Below are 18,242 nucleotides of genomic sequence, written 5' to 3' on the forward strand. Positions count from 1 at the left end.
AAATGCAAAAATGCTTGCAATGCTATTCTCATTAGTACAATTTAGTACCTTCCAAACAACACTAGAGCACTTTTTGAATCACGAAAAATAAGAACAGGATTGAGCTAAGGACTTTTTCACACTAGAGAGACTTGTAAGTCTGGACCTCTCATTCGTATATCAGTCCTAATATTTGTAGCAAAGAACTAGGGCAAAACACACTTGTTATGTAGGTCTGTCCAAATATCCTGTCTGCATCAATAAGTCTGGACAAATGTTTTTGCTTTAGTTGGTAACATTTTACATAATCCAATATTATTTCCCATACTATTGAATAAATGCTGGTCAGCTGGCTTTTCAAAACTTTTGGGCCAGATGTATGAAGCTGAAATGGGTTCGCAAACGCCGAAATTCGCAGAATTTCGGTGTTTGCGAACTCATTTGAGCAAAATGGTATGTATGTAGCAAATTTCAGTGAAAAATAAGGAATCGCAAATTTGCGATTCCTTATTTTGCGATTGCATTTAAGGAATCTCAAAATTTGCGATTCCTTAAATGCAATGTATGAATCAAAAAAAATGTGCTAATTGTCCTTAAGGAATTGCAAACTACCACCAACTTCAAGTTGGTGGTAATTTGCGAATTTCTTGAGAAATGCCCATTTTTGAATTTTTCAAAGTGCTATGTGATGCACCAGATGTGCACCCATGCTTATTTCAGGGGTGCAACAGGGTGTCCTTTGGACACCCCTGCACCCTTGAAATTATTCTCAATTTGCGATTAGCAAATTGCGAATCGCAAATTGAGAATAATTTCACATTCATTCCTACGGGCCTCCTGGCCCATAGAAATGAATGGAAAATTATTCCTTAATTGCGATTAGCAATTTGCTAATCGGAAAGAAGGAATTTTAAGAAATCGCTAAAAAATAGCGAATTTCTACATACATACCATTTTGCAATTCTCAAATAGCGATTCCTTAAAAATCGCTATTTGAGAATCGCAAAAGTGTATCTTGATACATCTGGCCCTTTAAGTAATTGACATTGGAGTTGAAAATTGAAAAAACTACTTGGTGTCTAGACAATAGTCAAAGTTTGCCATGTGAACAGGTTTGCAAATCCGTTAACAAATTGCGTATTCAAAGAATTAGTTTTTCTTAATTCAATCTGTTTTTTAAAGTTTATGCTGCTTTCGTGATTGAATCTATTTTGGAAAATAATTGATCCATTTCTTTTACATTTGTACTTTGTAAAATAGATTTTTGTAAAATAAGTAATACTTTATTTTAGAAATTGTTTTATTTCTCCAATGTAAACAATTTAGTGTGTAATCAATGAGAGTTTGTAAACTGCCAGAATTCTAAATTCTAAACCATCAACAGACACACACTGTGCTATGGTTTAGCATATAGTTTACGAAATGCAACATGAAGAAATGTTTAAATTGTAACAATAACATTTGCATTAGATGTTCAGATCAATTTTATTTGGAAAGTGTAAAATTTTCCTTGTAGGAGAATATTATAAAGTTAAGTTTATGCTCAAACAGTCCTCTGTTTCTTTATTTTCAGTTCCACCACGATATTTAAATCATCCTTCAAACTTATATGCCTACGAGAGTATGGACATTGAGTTTGAATGTTCCGTCTCTGGAAAGCCACCACCGACGTTGAAGTGGACAAAGAACGGCGAAGTTGTCATTCCCAGTGACTACTTTCAGATTGTGGTAATTAGTTTCCTGAACCTTTAATGTTTATTTTCTGCTTTTAGTGGTAGATGCAAGATTCGATCATTTTTTCTTGCTGTATGTTGCCCTACCCTAATCTTCAACTGACTCCCCCAATAAAACTTTGTGGTATCCAATCAGTGCCACTTTCATATTCTCTACTACTTGATCTTAAACAATTTATGTTGTAACCCAAAACTGCACCTAAATTTGCCGCAATAAAGTCTTGAGATAATCCAAACTTGCAGATGCATTTAGAGTAGTCGAAAAGAAGGGAGACTCTGATTGGTTGATATGCCTCATAAAGGGCTTGTTTGACAATTTTTTAATGTTCTGTGATTATGCATGTCTTTCTGCTGGAAATTCACATGAAAATCTAATTTAAGTTTGGAGCAATACACAACTTCTCACTAAAACGAGCTTTACAAATCTGTCCTGGAAATATAGGCGCTATTCACCCCTAGGGCTTTAGTAAGACACCACTATTCAAAACACAACCTTTGTAAATCAGGCCGAATGTGCTTTGTGATTGGCTTAGATATGACCTTTAAGTGTGTCATTAGTCTAGGAGTCTTTTATGCTTTCCCATTTCTTAATTTGATGGGAGTTTGAGCTGTCTGTTGACGTTGAGGCATTGGCTTCCTAGACTTTTACTTCTCCATAAATTATTTGATGAGGTCTCTGTTCACAGATTGATATTAAACATCCATTCTCAGACTACCATTTGGTAATGTTTACTCTCCTTGGATTCTTGAAATCATGACCAGTATGAAATCCAGAACAGCTTTGTCTTTCCCCAGATCTGGCTCTTGCTAAAGCAGACCCCACATCTGCAACAAAAAGAAAATATATATTTTATCCTTTATTTGGTCTTCACTTTTATTACCACTCAAGCATGGCAAATGATTTCTAAATCTTTACTGTACTAAGACTCTGTGAAAAAAGGGGCATTTGCGACTTGTTTCCCTTTAGTTTTGGAGGCTTTCATTAGGCCAGATATGTTTGGTATTATTCCAGGTTTATTTTTCCTCACTTGCTCTGAATGTGAGCATTAGTGATGATAGCCCAGGAATGTGACATAGTCTCAATTGACGTTCATTTTCTTTAGTACATTGAAAAGTGTTCATTTATAGGGTAAGAACTTTAACTTGTTATGCACGCTAACCAAGCTTTTATGCAGATAACTTTATTTTCCCTGAATATTTAATTGTGAAGTTTTCTTACGTCCCTCTATTGTGATTCCATAAGGATTAACAACTGTTAGTGTGTCATGAGATTCAATTACATTTTTCCTGAAATGTTCCTTTTGGCAGTATCTTTTGTTGGATTTGTGACAGCGACTTTGCTCTTAGATGTTGTCTTCAGCAGTGCCCCCAATTAACATTTTGATGACTTGGAATATATTCCCTGAACGGCAAATTACGAACCAATGATTGCCATTAGTCAAGGTTAATACTGGCATGCGGATTAAGTGGAACTGAGTTTTGCCCTTCCAAAGATAATGTTCAGAAAGTTTTAACAGTTTTGATCCATGTAACTAAAAGCAGATTGGTGTTACCTACTCATGTCCCTGCCATGTATGTTACTCAGCCTAGTAAATTTCAATAGTTTTTAATTATTGCAAAATACAATTGGTGAGCCAAGTTTACAAAGAATCATACAAAGCATGGCTTAACTATATAGAGAGGGGATGGCTGAAAAAAACGGATTCATGGCTTTAATTGCATTTGCTCAATGAGTGTCAACTCTGAAGAACCCTTGGGTTCTATTAAGCAACATCATGGCCATCCTTTAGGGTAGTCAGCTAACAGCTGCAACCAACCTTGTCCTTGTCATTACTGGGCATGATTTCAGGGTTCATGAAGGGAGTGACAAGAGCACTTCTACTTTCGCTTTCACTCCTTGCCCCCACCCCACTATCTCATCAGCAAATAGAAGCCTATGTAGGAGATGAGTATGGGATAGGGCTCAAACCTTTGCTATGATTGATGTTCAAGGTGCGAATTATGCCATTGCTAATACATCATGCATTTTGGGGAAACAAATCCTGTGAGTAGTACAGAACACACTTACTGAAGTTTTCTTTAATGGGTGTACAAATGAGACATAGAGAAATATATATTAAGCTTAAAACAAAATGTCAGAAGTTCATTAGGTCTCACCTGCCAGACAGTGCAAGCTGTCCTGTAGTGATAAACTTATTGTAGACTTACCAAGAACTAACAGTGCTCAGAACCCACCCTTTTCTCACCATTTGCTTGCTTTATTATCACTCTTTTTGACTTGGTTCTGAGTGGCTTTCCTTGGCTTAACTTGTGTTGTCCCTCCCCTTTGATTAGCATGACGTGCATCATTCCACTGCCCATTTTGTGGGAACCTTTTTTTTCTTTTTGATTTACACTGTTTGAGTGCATCTGGTTTTCAGCTTTCACCATTGTGTGCTCTCCCCAAACATAGGCATCTGGTACTCTGTGTTGCTCTCTGAGATGTGTGCTTCTCCATGTCTCTGGTGTACGTTTCCTCTCACCCCATGCTCCATGTTGCTCTCTCCCTCGTGCACTTCTCCATCTCTCTCTGCTGCTCTCACTCCAGCATGCTGCTGGTGCTTGTTTTCTTTGTGCTTCTCCACCTATCCAGCACTCCATGTTCTTCTCTCCATCGTGTGCTTCTGCATGTTGCTCTCTGCCAGTTGAGCTGCTTTATTATTACTAGCACTTAGCTACCCAGACAGAGTTTTCCAACCCTCCAACAAAAGAGGTAGGAGCTGGCAACAAATTAAAACGATCTGAACAGCCAGGTTTTAAGATGTGTACAGAAAGTGGTCAATGAATGGCAACTTCTCAGGTACTCGGGCATGATGTTTCAAAGCTTAGGGCCCAAATGTGAGAAGGAGTGACCACCCATGTGGGCAAATACGACTCGGGGACCATACAGAGGTACCGGTTGCTCAACCGAAGGGAGTGAGTTGGCTGTTATGGTGCCACAAGTTCTTATAAGTAGAGTAGACTAGTATTCAACCTAACTTTATGCATATAGCATGGGGCTTTGAATTGTATGCATTTGCCCACTTTAAGTCAGTGAAGTTCGCAAAGAAGGTAAGACAGGAAGTCATATTTGGGAAGATAATATAGGAGCCTGGCAGTAGAGTTCTGAATTCTTGCAGGTGCCTCATAGAAGCCGTGAATGTCCATCAGTAGATGATGTTTCCATAATCCAGTCCTGATAAGATCAACACTTGTTTTTGTTGCAATGATTACAACAGGCAAAAATAGAATGAAAAAAGTATTGATGGAAATCTTTTTATTAAAAGTCACCTGCCTGCACCTGCTACTTAAGAAATGTGTAAATTGCTCCTGCAAGGAATTGCTTAAATATATCATATTTGTCTGACACCTGTTTTCCTAAATCTATCTATTCTGTTCTTTGCTAAGTGGTACCGTCTCATTAGAATCAATTCAGAGAATCTTGTTTTCCACTGTCTGGCAACAGCAGGAGGAAACTGAAACCCTGCCCAATAGCAGCAAATGCCAAATGAATTTTGCCTCCCTGTGGTCTGCTCATGGTATTATCCCAAGACGAATGGTTCAACTAGCATAAGGAAGGATATTTGGCTAGCACAACGTTTATCTGAAAACAGAACTTGCTTTGAAGAAAACAGCTTGTGGTATGCCAAAATCCTGCAATAAAATTGGTTTCAACAGATTTCTGATAGATGCCTGTTTATATCCAATCTCTAAGATGAAACCAAATATATTCATAGAAGAAAAAAACTACATTTCATTTTTTCAAGCTGTTTGCATGTTAATATGCATTTCAAATGCTTGCTTTATTTTATCAGCAAAATAATTATAATGTAGTATTGCTTGCTTACCTCATAATTGAAGTCCCATAAAGCAAGCCCAGGCTCAGTCCTCCATGCTTCCATATATTCTTCTTTCATTCCCTCCAACCTTCCTGCTTTCAAATCCTTCTATCCCTTCCCTCTTTCAATCTATCCTTCTTTACTTAACTTCTGCTTTTGGTTCCTCCTTGACTACCACTTTACCTTCCTCCTTAACCGCCACTCTCATTTTCTCTTTGACTTCCTCGTTCATTCTTTTTCCCCCACGGAGTTTTATATAGCACAAACTTGATCAGGTATCCGAGGACTTTACATGAGCACCAGTTGCTCATGTAAAGGACACATTCATTTTTGTTAGGTACCGGGAGATTAAGTGATTTGTCCAGAATTACAGGATGTTGAGCGTGGATGCAGACTCGAACCCTGTTCCCCAGAATTGGGACCCACAGCCATAGATGTTAAGCCACATCGTCTCCCTTTTCCCTTGATACCCACTTCCTCTTTCTCTTTGACACCCAATTTCCTTATGTCCTTGACTCCTGCTTTCACTTTCAATCCCTCCTGTGCTCCCACTTTCCCTTCCTCCTTGACTCCTGCTTTCACTTTCTGTCCCTCCTTGACTGCAACTTTCCCTTCCTCCTTGTCTCCCACTTACCCTTCTTTCATGACTACCCCGTCACTTTCCCTTCCTTCTTGCCTCCCATTTTCACTTTCCTTTCTTTCTTTCTTCTTGACTAACCCTGTCACCTTCCGTTCCTCCTCGTCTTCGACTTTCAGTTCCCTTTTTCCTTGACTACCCGTCCCTTCCTCATTGACTCCCATTTTGATTCTCTCACATGTCCTCCCTTGCCTATTTCCTTCCTTCCATCTTTCTTCCTACCCTCTTTCTATCCTCCATCTTTCTCCCTTTCTTATTTGTTCTCATTATTTGCTTTCATTGGGCAACCTTGCCTAATACAATATCACAATTTATTCTTTCTTATCTTCCTTGGACTAGCATTAAATACAATACTTCCTAGAGACCCTCTTCATGTTTCTTCCACTACGTTTTTCATCTCTTTCCCTCAATATTCGAATTATTTCACTTGTCTTTCACTCAGTCTTGGCTCGCTCCTGTTGCTTACCTTCTTTATTGGCACTAATTTCATTTTTTTTCTCCTCTATTCCCTAGGGAGGAAGCAACCTGAGGATCCTTGGCCTTGTAAAGTCGGATGAGGGATTTTACCAGTGTTTAGCTGAAAATGATGCTGGGAATGTACAGTCAAGCGCACAACTGGTCATCCCAGAGCCTGGTAGGAGGACCTCTAATAGCACTGAATGACAGACCTTGATAAGGTTTATTGCATAGTGCTTTATGAAATGCTGCATGGCAATATCGTATGTAGTATGAGCAAATTAAAGTGCTTTTAGGGTTGTGTGCTTTTCACTTCGAATTTCCAATATGCAGAAACAGATATAAACAGAACAAATTGGCCATGTGTCAAAACTACTCAGGATTTCAATTGTTAAGCACGTTTACTCTTGACGTATCTGTTTGAGAACACAGTACAAATTTCATGTTGTCTGAGTGTATCAACATACCCTCTAATTCACTCATTTTTGGTGAGAGGCAGAGTCACAAAAGGTTTACTATATATAGATTAAAAAGTGTCATCTGCAAATATAAATCAGTGATACTGAGTCGCAGAATCGGAATGAACTTATTTTCCAACATCATAGATGTCACTTTTGACTGCAGAAATATCACCAGGTCAACAATAGTCTTTGTAGGTAGGTGTAAATGTGTGTTCCCATGGGAGTGCCCTCGGATGGGTGAGGAGCGTGAATGTGGGGGAAAAACACCAAAGATGGAACGGAATATTGTGGATTTTAATAGACATTAACAGTGCCCTTCTCACATTCCTTGCACTTTTAAGGACGATGCATGCCACATATTGAGTCCTTCGCCATTTTTAGACATTCAAGGATATTTACATCGTAAACTTTGTGGTGGGCATTTCAGTTGATACATCACATAAAGGATATTCAAAGTGGAGAAGTGTGGCTCAATGATTAGAGTGGCAGACCCTGATGCAGAGGTCTAGCCCGGGACCAGGGTTCAATTCCCCGCCTCGGCGGGTCTTGGGCTCAAAAATTCCACGGACCTGATAATTCTTGCCTCAGTGCCTATTCCAATCATGGAGTCCCACTCTGCAACTCTGGGCCTGCTTAATCCCCACAACGCTATGGATGCCTGGCCTCCACCTTGGGGGTGCCCAGGAGTGGACGCCTCACAGGGAAAGCCAGGATGGGTTCCACAGAGGTATTCGTACAAGTGCCTTGAGACCCTTGGGGGTGAGTAGTGCGCTATACAAGTATCAATTTACATTTACAAATGGATACAAGGGATGTTTTGAAACTGTGTATCCCACTATTGCTGAGATTATGCAACTTAAACAAATTACTAATACTGTACTCCCACCGTAACCCCAACTAGCCTTCTGCCATGTGTGATTTTGAGGAATAGTACTGATAGGAGAGCATTGGGGAGCGAGGGGAACGAAACCCCTAATGTGAGGTTAACATGGAGCACATACCGGCTCAAAGACCATAGGCATATTCTGCCACTTAGCAACAGTTTTGACAAATGCCTATGAGGTTGGTGCATCTCCCTATCTACATGTCTGTAACTAACATTCATGTGGACGTGAATGTTTCCAATAAACCATCCAACATTAAGGCAAGGCGCTGCTTTCAAAGTCCTCTATTGTCCTCTATAGGTAGTGCTTTGCCCTTGGCCATGCCCCAGTGTAAGACCTCTTCCTGTCAGCTGGACACAATGGGAGTTTTGAGTGGATTTCCAGCATCTGGTGATCTGTTGTTTGGTGAGTAGGAGCGCCAAGTCAACAAATCACAACATGGTTTTAGAGTACTTGGGTCGTAGGTACAAACCCAAGAGACAGTGTTCTGACATGTTCCAGTGGGAGACCCCCGCCAAGGCTTAAAGGACATCGGCCCAATAGGACTTCAAGGAGGGACATGCCAACAGCATGTGTAATAGGTCTGCAGAAACTACATGACATCTGGGGAAGTTTGGGGACACTGTGGGAAATATTTTGGGTAATTGTGAGGTGTGAAATAAGCTCTGTGTAGCAGTGAGATTTGGATACATTTGAGCTAGGAATTGAGAGGTAACATGCTGGATATTCAATGTGAAAATGCCATTTCTTAATCGTGTAAGGCACAACCAAGGTCCTCCTCCCACCGAGGTTTAAGGAGTGTCAATGAATTGTGTAGATGAGTGCGCAGGCCTTTATACAGCCATTTTACTAGGTGTTCACTTGTGCCCATTTTGTATACTGCCTGGATGAAAAAGTGTGTCTCTGATTCTGTCCCCGCTAGAGGCAAATGTGTGCGGATGCACCTGGAGATGTTAGACAATCCGTGAGCCTGAATAAATTCCTGGTGTGGCATGAGTTGCCTGTCGGCGAACATGTCTCCTATCATTTGCACCCGGCAGATTCCCAGAGATCCAACTCAAGGGATGTGAGTAAACCTACTGGTGTCTGCAGTCCTTGTAGTGGTATATTAGGGGCGCAATTTGAGAGGGCAGCTAGGTATTTAAGAGCATGTTTCCATGATGTAAGTGTATTGTCCAGTAGTAATGGTAAGCTGAGTGGTGTGTTGCTCCCAGTAGTAACAATATATGTGGTGCACCCAGTCGCAACATTCAAGTAGTGAAGTCTATCAGTTAAACATAATCCTGATAACCAATAAGACAGCCATTGTATTTAGCATGCGTAACAGTAAGCATGTAAATCTGGGACACCCAACCATCCTTACCAGGTGGTAGCTGCACTTAGAGTAGGCTCACTGACTCTGGGTCTTCCCATGCCCCATATGAAATCTATTCGTAAAGTGTCAAGCAGTCCAAAGTAGCAATTGTAGCAGGAGACAGGAAGTGCGAGGTCCATAGATATTGGCATGGTAATCCCAAATGCTGCATTTATATCTCCCTGGGTGGTCCAGTGGGTGCCCCCAGGTGTGCCCACTGAGAGAATGGGGGTAGGGAACAATTGTGGATGTATCATACGTGCCAATAGCGTTCCTGCCTTGTCATCTGTTTGTGTTTTTTGTGTGTACCAGCTATAATCTATGACCCTCAGGCGTTCTAGTAGTTCTTCATATTGAATCCGACTTTCTTGTAGATCATCTGCTCGAGAATCATCATGAGCTGTCTTGCAGGCATGCTCCCCCAGGTGTGATTTGGTGTGTTGTTTGATGTTGTGTAAGATGAAGAGTTGTGCACGTCACATAGAAGATATGGGCACCTCACATGTGATTACTTTGAATGCCTCCCACTCTATCATATGGGAGGAGGTAGTATCAGTGTTGCCTACAAAAGAATAAGTGATACCAGTAGCCAGAGTATCTGTGAAGACAGCTTCCTCTAATTGAAGAGACTGCAAATGCCATGGGGGTTGGGGTAGGGATTCAATCTCAGGACACGGCAAGCTCTACAGGGTTGTGGTCGGACAGGGTTTTACCTAAGTAAATGGTGGCAGTGATATTCACCAACATATGGGAGGGGCACAGAATATGGTCCAGGCAAGAATATAACTTGTGTGGTGGGGAGTAGAAAGAGCATTCTCTGATTCCTATATTAAGCTCCCTCCATGTGTCTAATAATGACCATCCTAATACCCAGTCTCGCTGGATCACTGGGGAGGAGAGGATGGGAATGATCTAGGTGTGGGTCCATAACTGCATTGAAGTCTCCTCCGATCAGCCAGGGAAAGTGGGACCAGTCAGACAAAAGGGAGGAGAAGTTTGATAAAAAGGCATCCTGTTCCATATTAGGAACATGCACACTACCCAACACTAGTTGCCTACCTCCTAGGTTCCCATAGACACATACATAACAACCACTATTGTCTAATTTGTTCTACACACCATCAAAGGGTGTTTGTGCCTGCACCACAACGCCTCTCCTAAGGCAAAGATAGAGACTGTAGTAGCGAACAGATGTTTTCTCCACTTCATGCATAGTTTGAGTGATTCCACAGTGGAGAGGGGGGCCACTAATTAATAAACTATGTGGACTCTCCAGCGACTGAGCTGGGACTGAATATGGTGACATTTTGAGCTGAGCCCATAACCCTGACATTCCATGTTAAGATTTTAAACACTTTTGCAAATGTTCACATATAAAGAGTGAGTGGAGAACATATGTAGCAGTGCCTCTCGTCAAACCTCCCACATCCCCTGAAATATGATTACACAATGTATGGCAGAAAGACAGTAACAATACAAACCCCAATGCCCGGTCTAGCAAGGAACATTCATTCAACTACAAAAGCAAACATATCTCCACCTTGCATAAACTGGAGCAACTGCTCTGGAGGTCAGCCAGTTGGACAGGCAGTGCTGGACTAAGTATGGAAATAGTGTATTAGAACACAACCTACTCTCTCAGAGTGCGCCACAAGAAGCAGGCCCATATATAAGTACAACATAACATATCAAATGCTTTACTTAAGTCCAAAGTGGTGAGGAAGACCATGGCTGCCATTTGGACCTCTTTAGTAAGATGCAGGACATCAGGATACGTTAATAAAAATCCCACACCCACAGAAGAGTAAGATCATTGGAATTCACAAAATACACATCAAAGTCACTTGAGCCCTAAAAGTGTTGAAACAAGCTTGAATCTAGTCCAGCTTAGGCCTGGACTAAGGTAAGAACCATAATTGGCTTACTGTAACATACTCCAATAGCAGTAGCGGTCGGCAGTAGGTGTTTCTATAGGGCGGTGACGTGGGCAGGAGGAGGGGCAGGGTGGGGGGAAATAATGTATGGATTACGGAGTTTTACAGGTAAGTCAACATTTAAATACATAAAACGAATTTCGTTGCGCGCACTGCATCACATTTGGTGATGCAGTGTGCGCAACGAAATTCGTTTTATGTATTTAAATGTTTACTTACCTGTAAAACTCCGTAATCCATACATTATTTCCCCCCACCCTGCCCCTCCTCCTGCCCACGTCACCGCCCTATAGAAACACCTACTGCCGACCGCTACTGTCCAATAGGCATCAAAGGAGACAGAACATTTAAATAACACTGTATTGGCATAATTATTTATTTTAATATTAAATTAATTATTTTGACATTCATATTGCACATATGGATACATTGCAAATGATAACAGTTATGTATAGTTTTTTATTGTTTCCTAAAAATTGAATAATGAACGTAATCAAAAAAATATATAGACGTTTTTAAAAAAATAATTAATTATTTACATTAATTGAATAAGGGTTAACCATATTTATTACAAATTAAACAGACATAAAAATCTCTGCAGGGGTGAGAAAAGTATGTTTAATATATTGTATAATGTAATATATATACATGTAATTAATTTTATTATTTAATGCAAATTTAATTTGAGGAAGTCATCTGCAGCATACTTTTATTCTTTTCGTTTCTGGAAATTATATATTTAATTTTATTAAATTATTTTATTTTATTAGTTTTTGGAAAATACTTATTGCTTTGAATTGGTAAATACTTATAATTTACATTGAAATATAATAATGATTTTTAAATCTATTGAGTTTCTTAAATTGCCCTATACTTTCCCATAGGGAGAGCTCCATGATGGTTGAAGTAAATTACACTTTTAGATTCGGTAGCTATACCACAACAGCTAGCACTAAAATATTGTCTGCAGGGCTCAAAAGCAGTGCGATAGCTCACTTCGACTAAATGAAATGAGTATGTTAAAGTAAGAGATAAAACTCCCTTAGTTTTGTGTCCCAGAATGAAGTTATTTGCATGCGCCGCAGGCACAGTTTTAGCTGCAATAAAAGTGACAGACAGCAACAGCCCAGGGATCCAGGCAAGGATGCTCCCATGGATCAGTAGTGGGGCGGGGAGGTGAGGTTTAGGATGAACCAGGGAAAAACAAAATCACTGACCTCCCGGCCGGGTTGGGGGCTTGGCCGCCGCCTCTCATCCATCCTCTCTTTGGCTTCTGTTGGAAGAGGAAGCAGGATAGGCTCCCCTAATCCGATCAAAACACTGCAAAGCAGTGTTGTTTTTGGTAAGCACCCAGGCTAGAAATGATGCCTCCTTGAGGAAGGAGTAACAGTGGAGCAAGTTTTAACTTTTCAAACATTTTTTCAATTAGCATACAAGGTGAACTGTATACTGAAGTGGGAAAGTATTAAACCAGTATAAAAATATCAGGGGGATCCCTTTTCCTGGTTTTTAGTAACAGATGAGACTAACTGAATAGTCCCCCTGTTGAACCGTATTCTATGGTAACCTGTGAGTATGGTCAATTCTTGGAGTCCCACACCACAAAATAACAAATTCACAAATCTATCAATGATCTAAACAATTCAATTGCAACCCTTGAGTATTCTTAATTGGAAACAATTTGAACAAGAATGAGGTAAAAAAGGTTACCCACTTGATCCCCTTGATATTTGTTGACCACAAACCCATTCCCTTTTTCGCTAAAAAGGGTGTCTCCCAATATACATTTTTTTGTCGTGAAACCAGTATAAAACCTATGCTTGTATAAGGGTGTGTACAATGGGGCATAGCAGACTAAAGTGAACCAGCAGATGATGAGGGTAAAAACATTGCCATATCTTAGTAGATATAGTGCTGTTCTGCTCTCTTCCTTTCATGTAACGCAGCACAACAACTGTGACTGCTGTGCTGCGTTGAGTAAAATGTTAGTAAATCTACCCCTATATCTAAAGCTACGTCAAGGGTAATCTATCCCCAGAAGGTCTGAGTGCAGCACTGTCCATGATGTGAGCGAACAAATCAAAAATTATTTGAAAGTATCAGTATTAGGAAAGTGATTGGTGAAGAGTTTGTTTTGTTCCTCATGTAGATTCCTGGGAAGTTCCATTTGTGGTCTTGCACCAAACACAGTGAATCTCATGATATGATTTGTGACTTAACTCTTTCTCATAACTATCACTGTGAAATTCTTAAAAAACAGAAACCATCAGTGTGCAAGTATTACAAGAACCCCCTGGAAAGTACATCACACTGCTGTGCCCTTCTTCTACCCTCCCCTTTCGCTAGCTATTATCTTTCAAGTGAAATCCTATCTTAATAATCACTAGACTGGGTTCCTGCCATGATTCTGACAGCATCTCCTCTCTGATCATCCCCACACCTTCCCCTATCCCCACTGCCTCAACTATACTGATTTTCATCCACCGCTCTAAATATGGCAGTACTTTGCCATTATAAATACGGTCAAATAATGTGCCTTTGACTCACTTGAACGTTTTAGCTCTCAATACTATAACACTTTAAAACTCAAAATGAGAGCTTAGTTCACTTATTTTGGCAGTGGAAGGGAGAATGGAACATGGAGAAAGGAAGAGAAAAGGAAAAGTTTTTAAAAATGGCGGCGGGTATAGACAGAGGTGTACGAGTGAAAAAAAGTGAATGAGGAAGAGCAAAGAGAAATGGAAAGAGAGAGGAAGAGATAACTGTACAAAGTAAAGACATAAAGTAGATGCGAAATGGGGAAAGTAAGAGGAGAGATGGATGATGACAGAAAGAGGTGCATTGAGGAATAAAGAGTAATAGAGGAAGACAGAGAGGGTTATGATGGGGGCACATACATATATAGAGAAAGAAGGAAGGAATCACAGAGAAAAAAGGAAGCAGTAAGCGACATGTTTTCTTTTTCAGCATTTGTCACGTTATTTCTTTAAAAATGTAATGGCAGTAACTTTACATATTTATCAATGTATTTCATGGCCAAAAATACGCCAATTTTCTAGCCAAGCAATATAACTAGCTTTCAAAATTGTCACTCACGAATACACTTTTGCATCTTTGCTTGTTCGGCCCAACATCCATAGTTTGTGACCTGTCCGTCAACAAGAATTTATCAAGAATGAACCTGGCATTAAGATCATTCTTGTGAAATGCATTAGGGCTATAAACCTGGAGGGACAGACCCCTTCCTGTCCTCTAATGTAAATTTAATCCATCACCGGGATCAGGTTTGAGGGAACCAGGTAATTTAATGCCGGCGGTGGCTAAACGTTCAAGTGCTGTCAGTAAATTCTGTGCTCATAGTCACTGCTGATTATATTTGCCATGGGTTGGAATGACAGAAAGGAGAAAATGAAGAGACAATCCTAGATAGCTCCAGGATGCCATTCGAACTGTCTACATCTCTCTTTGTAAATGATGGATTACTTTTTGTGGCTTTTTAATCAGATCTTCCAACAATGCCGCTTCATTCCCTCCGGGATGTTGGGCAGGTCAGCATGTGCAGATGGTAGGGACGTGTGCGATAAATATAAATTAAGCGGTAGGGCTGACCAAGGAACGAAGAGCATCGCCCTCCCTGTTTAAACCTTGTAAATAAATGGACATCTTATATTTTAAGGACAGTTGGACATCGGCCAGACTCACATTTGGCTGTCCCACCGGCTTCCGATGACGGTTAACCACAGCAACAAGATCACGGAAATTGGCTGATCCAATTTGGCATTTGTTGCTGGCCTAAGAGAAACATGATGAAAATCCAATTTACTCCATGACAAACAGTTTCCTGTCTCACAGTTTTAATCAGGGATTTTCTCCCCTTGCATGAAGTATGTCACACATTCTATTAGCTTGTAGTCATCTGGGTTCATGCAGAAGCGTATGCCAACCTGAAACCAGATCATGCATAATATTTTGATCAAAGGCTTATGTGTGATTTGTATCCTTTCAATTTCCATTTTGTTCAGCATGTTATGATTCAGAGTGAAGAAATGCATTTATCAGTAGATTAAAAGAATTTTTCTCTGAATGCATAAAAGCAGGATAATAATATTTGAAAAAAACATAAAAATGAGTAGCGCTTTGGGATGTTTTTGTCCTGAAGAATTGACAATCGGCAGCGCATAGACCCTTTTTGTGATCTGACTTTATGTAGTGCAATGCCTAATTATATTCCTGGACCACAGAAGAAACAATCTGCAGTTGTCTTACCATTTCGAGTGATCAGTTAAAAAATGTTTTTGGAGTGCTGATTTCTATAGTACTGTTTAGCAAGTAACTTCTGGAGAGAGAAAGATTTGAAAACAAAAAAAACACCCCACAGTCCTCAAAACCATTTGGCGCTCTTGACCTTTTTGCTCAATTGAGTGTCAGAGACCGAAGGAGAGTTAATGGAAGTCAGGACTGAGATCAATTGAAAGTTTTCTATGAGAGACAGCCGCAATCCCCGGCATTGCCTGGTGTTCTCGTTCATTTCAATGAGAAACTGATGTGGCGAGAACATGCTCTGACTTATCAAGCAGAAACCCTAACTTTATGAAATAATTGACGTTTTGTTGAAATTGCTTATGATTAATAATAGCTCTAATAAAGTAAAACTGATTCACAAAGCCATTGGAAATCAGCCTTTACAAAAGCTGGCCTTGTTGTTGCAAATCATTTTTCTCTACTCTAAATCTGACGCAAAATCATATAATAAAATTAATCCCACGGTGGTGGAGGAAGTTGACGTCAACGTTGTGATTAGCCTGCATAGTTTATGTATACACAAAAACAAAGCAGTTTGTAAGCTCTCACAAACGCCTCCCTGGACATTTCCACCCTGTTAGTGGTCAATGATTCTGCACCCACAAAGAGTGCAAATATGCTGGTGCAAATTTACAACTATCTGTTTTTCTATCAGGTCTAAAGATTTTTTAAATCAAACTGATCTCTTGCACAGCAAAATAGATAAGTATTCATACCCTGAGCTGAAGAACTCAAGCAAAGCATTCATTTGTAATTAAGTGTAAATCAATCTGTGCGAAGTGCAGAAGATCAACGAGCGTTTATAGGAACAGCCAAGAATGTCTCCACTTAAGTCTAAAATGTGGCTAAGTCCAAGACTTTATTTAGAATTCTCTGTTCAAGACACTTTGCCTGCAAGCTGTCTTCTTTAAAGAAACTGCCTAGGTTCAAAGGCTCTTCACCCAGCACTCCTTCCACACTCTGTCTAGTATTGCCCTCAAATCTTCTCTGAGTTCCCTTTACTAATTTCACCCACCTCCGCGTGTGTGATTTTTCTGTTATCCCCACAAAGACTTGGTAATCTCGTGTTTCCTCTCTTATGGGACCGACTGACGTGATGCTTATTCTCAAAACAAGGCTATGTTAGCACCTGGTACTACTGCCAGGAGACCCTGCGTATCAGCATGCTCTACACATTATTATTCATTCTCATGTCCATCAATGTATTTGCTTGCTGTAACTAAATACATCATCACCAATGTGTACTAAATTTGACACGTGGCAATCAGAGTACATATTGCCTGTGAAAAGATGCAAATGGAGCAACTACTTGGGATTGCAAATATCCTTAAAAGCATAAAATAGTCACATCTTGATTTACTGACCCTTTGTAAGAAACAACAAAAAGGTAGGTGCTAATATTGGCCATTGAAATCTAATTTTCATTCTATCCTACTTCATATATTTGAGACTGGAACATCACTTTTCATGAAAAAAGAGCTTGCGTTTGGTCACTTAGCACGATCAGAATTAGAAACTAGACCTGATTCAAAAATTGTCTCCCACGCATGAGTTGAACCTAAATATAGGGGTGGGCAGAACTCGTGAAGTTACCTTAAAACTGTGCAAAATTCTGCGGAGTTCCATGAGCGCCAGAGTTTTGGTACATTGCGCTGCATGTACTGAATTTTAGCACCGGGAGCTTGTCCTGTGCTGTAAAATCAGTGCAAATGGCACCACACAGCACGCCAGAGGTCACTGCTTCTTTCTGCCACTCCAGTAGATCTTTTACTCAAGCGACACCTTTCTCAACGTGAGCAGCCGCTTTCTCAACGCGACTGGCAGTGACCTGCAGCAACCACACACATTGAGAATTCTCACTTGGAGGCGGACGAGCACTTGTTTTTGTCGGGTGTGCTTGGCAACTTTCCATTGTCGAGGTGTGTGTGATAAAAAACTCCACCATGTGGCGGTTGGCAGAGTGTTTTCAAAACTCTGTGCTACAAGAAGAGAGCAGAGTGGGCAAAACTCCACAAACTCCACAGTAGGAGCAGAGTGTACCACCCACCCCTACGCACATGTTCACTTTAAACAAGTTAACTCCCAATCCTGATTCAATAGTGCACCTTTGTATGCATTCATTTGGGTAGCATAAATGCAAGGGTCAGTTTGGGAAAGAATCCTGACAGCAAAGTTGTCAGAACATACACAAATGTTTAGGTTTGTGGTTATTCACCAGCAGTGCCTCAAATACGGCACGCATGCACATTTCCCTTTTCTATGCCTGATGTGCATCTTCAGGTCGGCGATGGGAGAGGTACTAGCCCCATGTTTTAAGGGAGCATAGGAGATGGAGTTTCCTCCTATAAAAATATGATAACCATGGAGAAATGCAAATGTTAAAAGCACAAAAGCTTATTTATCTAAGAAATCTGTACCGTAAAATCAAAAGAAATTTTTGGCATGCATAGATTTCCATGGTACTCCTATGATCCTTATGAAATCCACTGAAAGTCCGAAACTTTTCCCATAATGTAGGAAAAATCAGTTGAAAGCAGATTTCTTTGTGAACCACATGCATAAATATATATGAATGTGTGTGTATATAAAAGCAGCATATTTGACTAGGGATCAATTGCAGTACCCTAATAGTAAGCCAGACAAAG

General features: G+C 40.2%; 1 protein-coding gene across 1 annotated transcript in view; it reads left to right on the top strand.

Moving 5' to 3' along the window:
* Window positions 1-18,242, top strand: part of DCC (DCC netrin 1 receptor) — a 1,223,862-nt gene that overhangs the window by 817,492 nt on the left and 388,128 nt on the right. Inside the window, exons 6-7 of the mRNA XM_086960395.1 lie at window positions 1,553-1,707; window positions 6,720-6,840. Of these exons, the coding sequence (XP_086816521.1) occupies window positions 1,553-1,707; window positions 6,720-6,840 (276 nt within the window). The remainder of the gene's footprint in view (window positions 1-1,552; window positions 1,708-6,719; window positions 6,841-18,242) is intronic.

The sequence above is a fragment of the Lissotriton vulgaris genome, chromosome 3_1 (assembly GCF_964263255.1).
Source record: "Lissotriton vulgaris chromosome 3_1, aLisVul1.2, whole genome shotgun sequence".
NCBI classification, from domain to species: Eukaryota; Metazoa; Chordata; class Amphibia; order Caudata; family Salamandridae; genus Lissotriton; species Lissotriton vulgaris.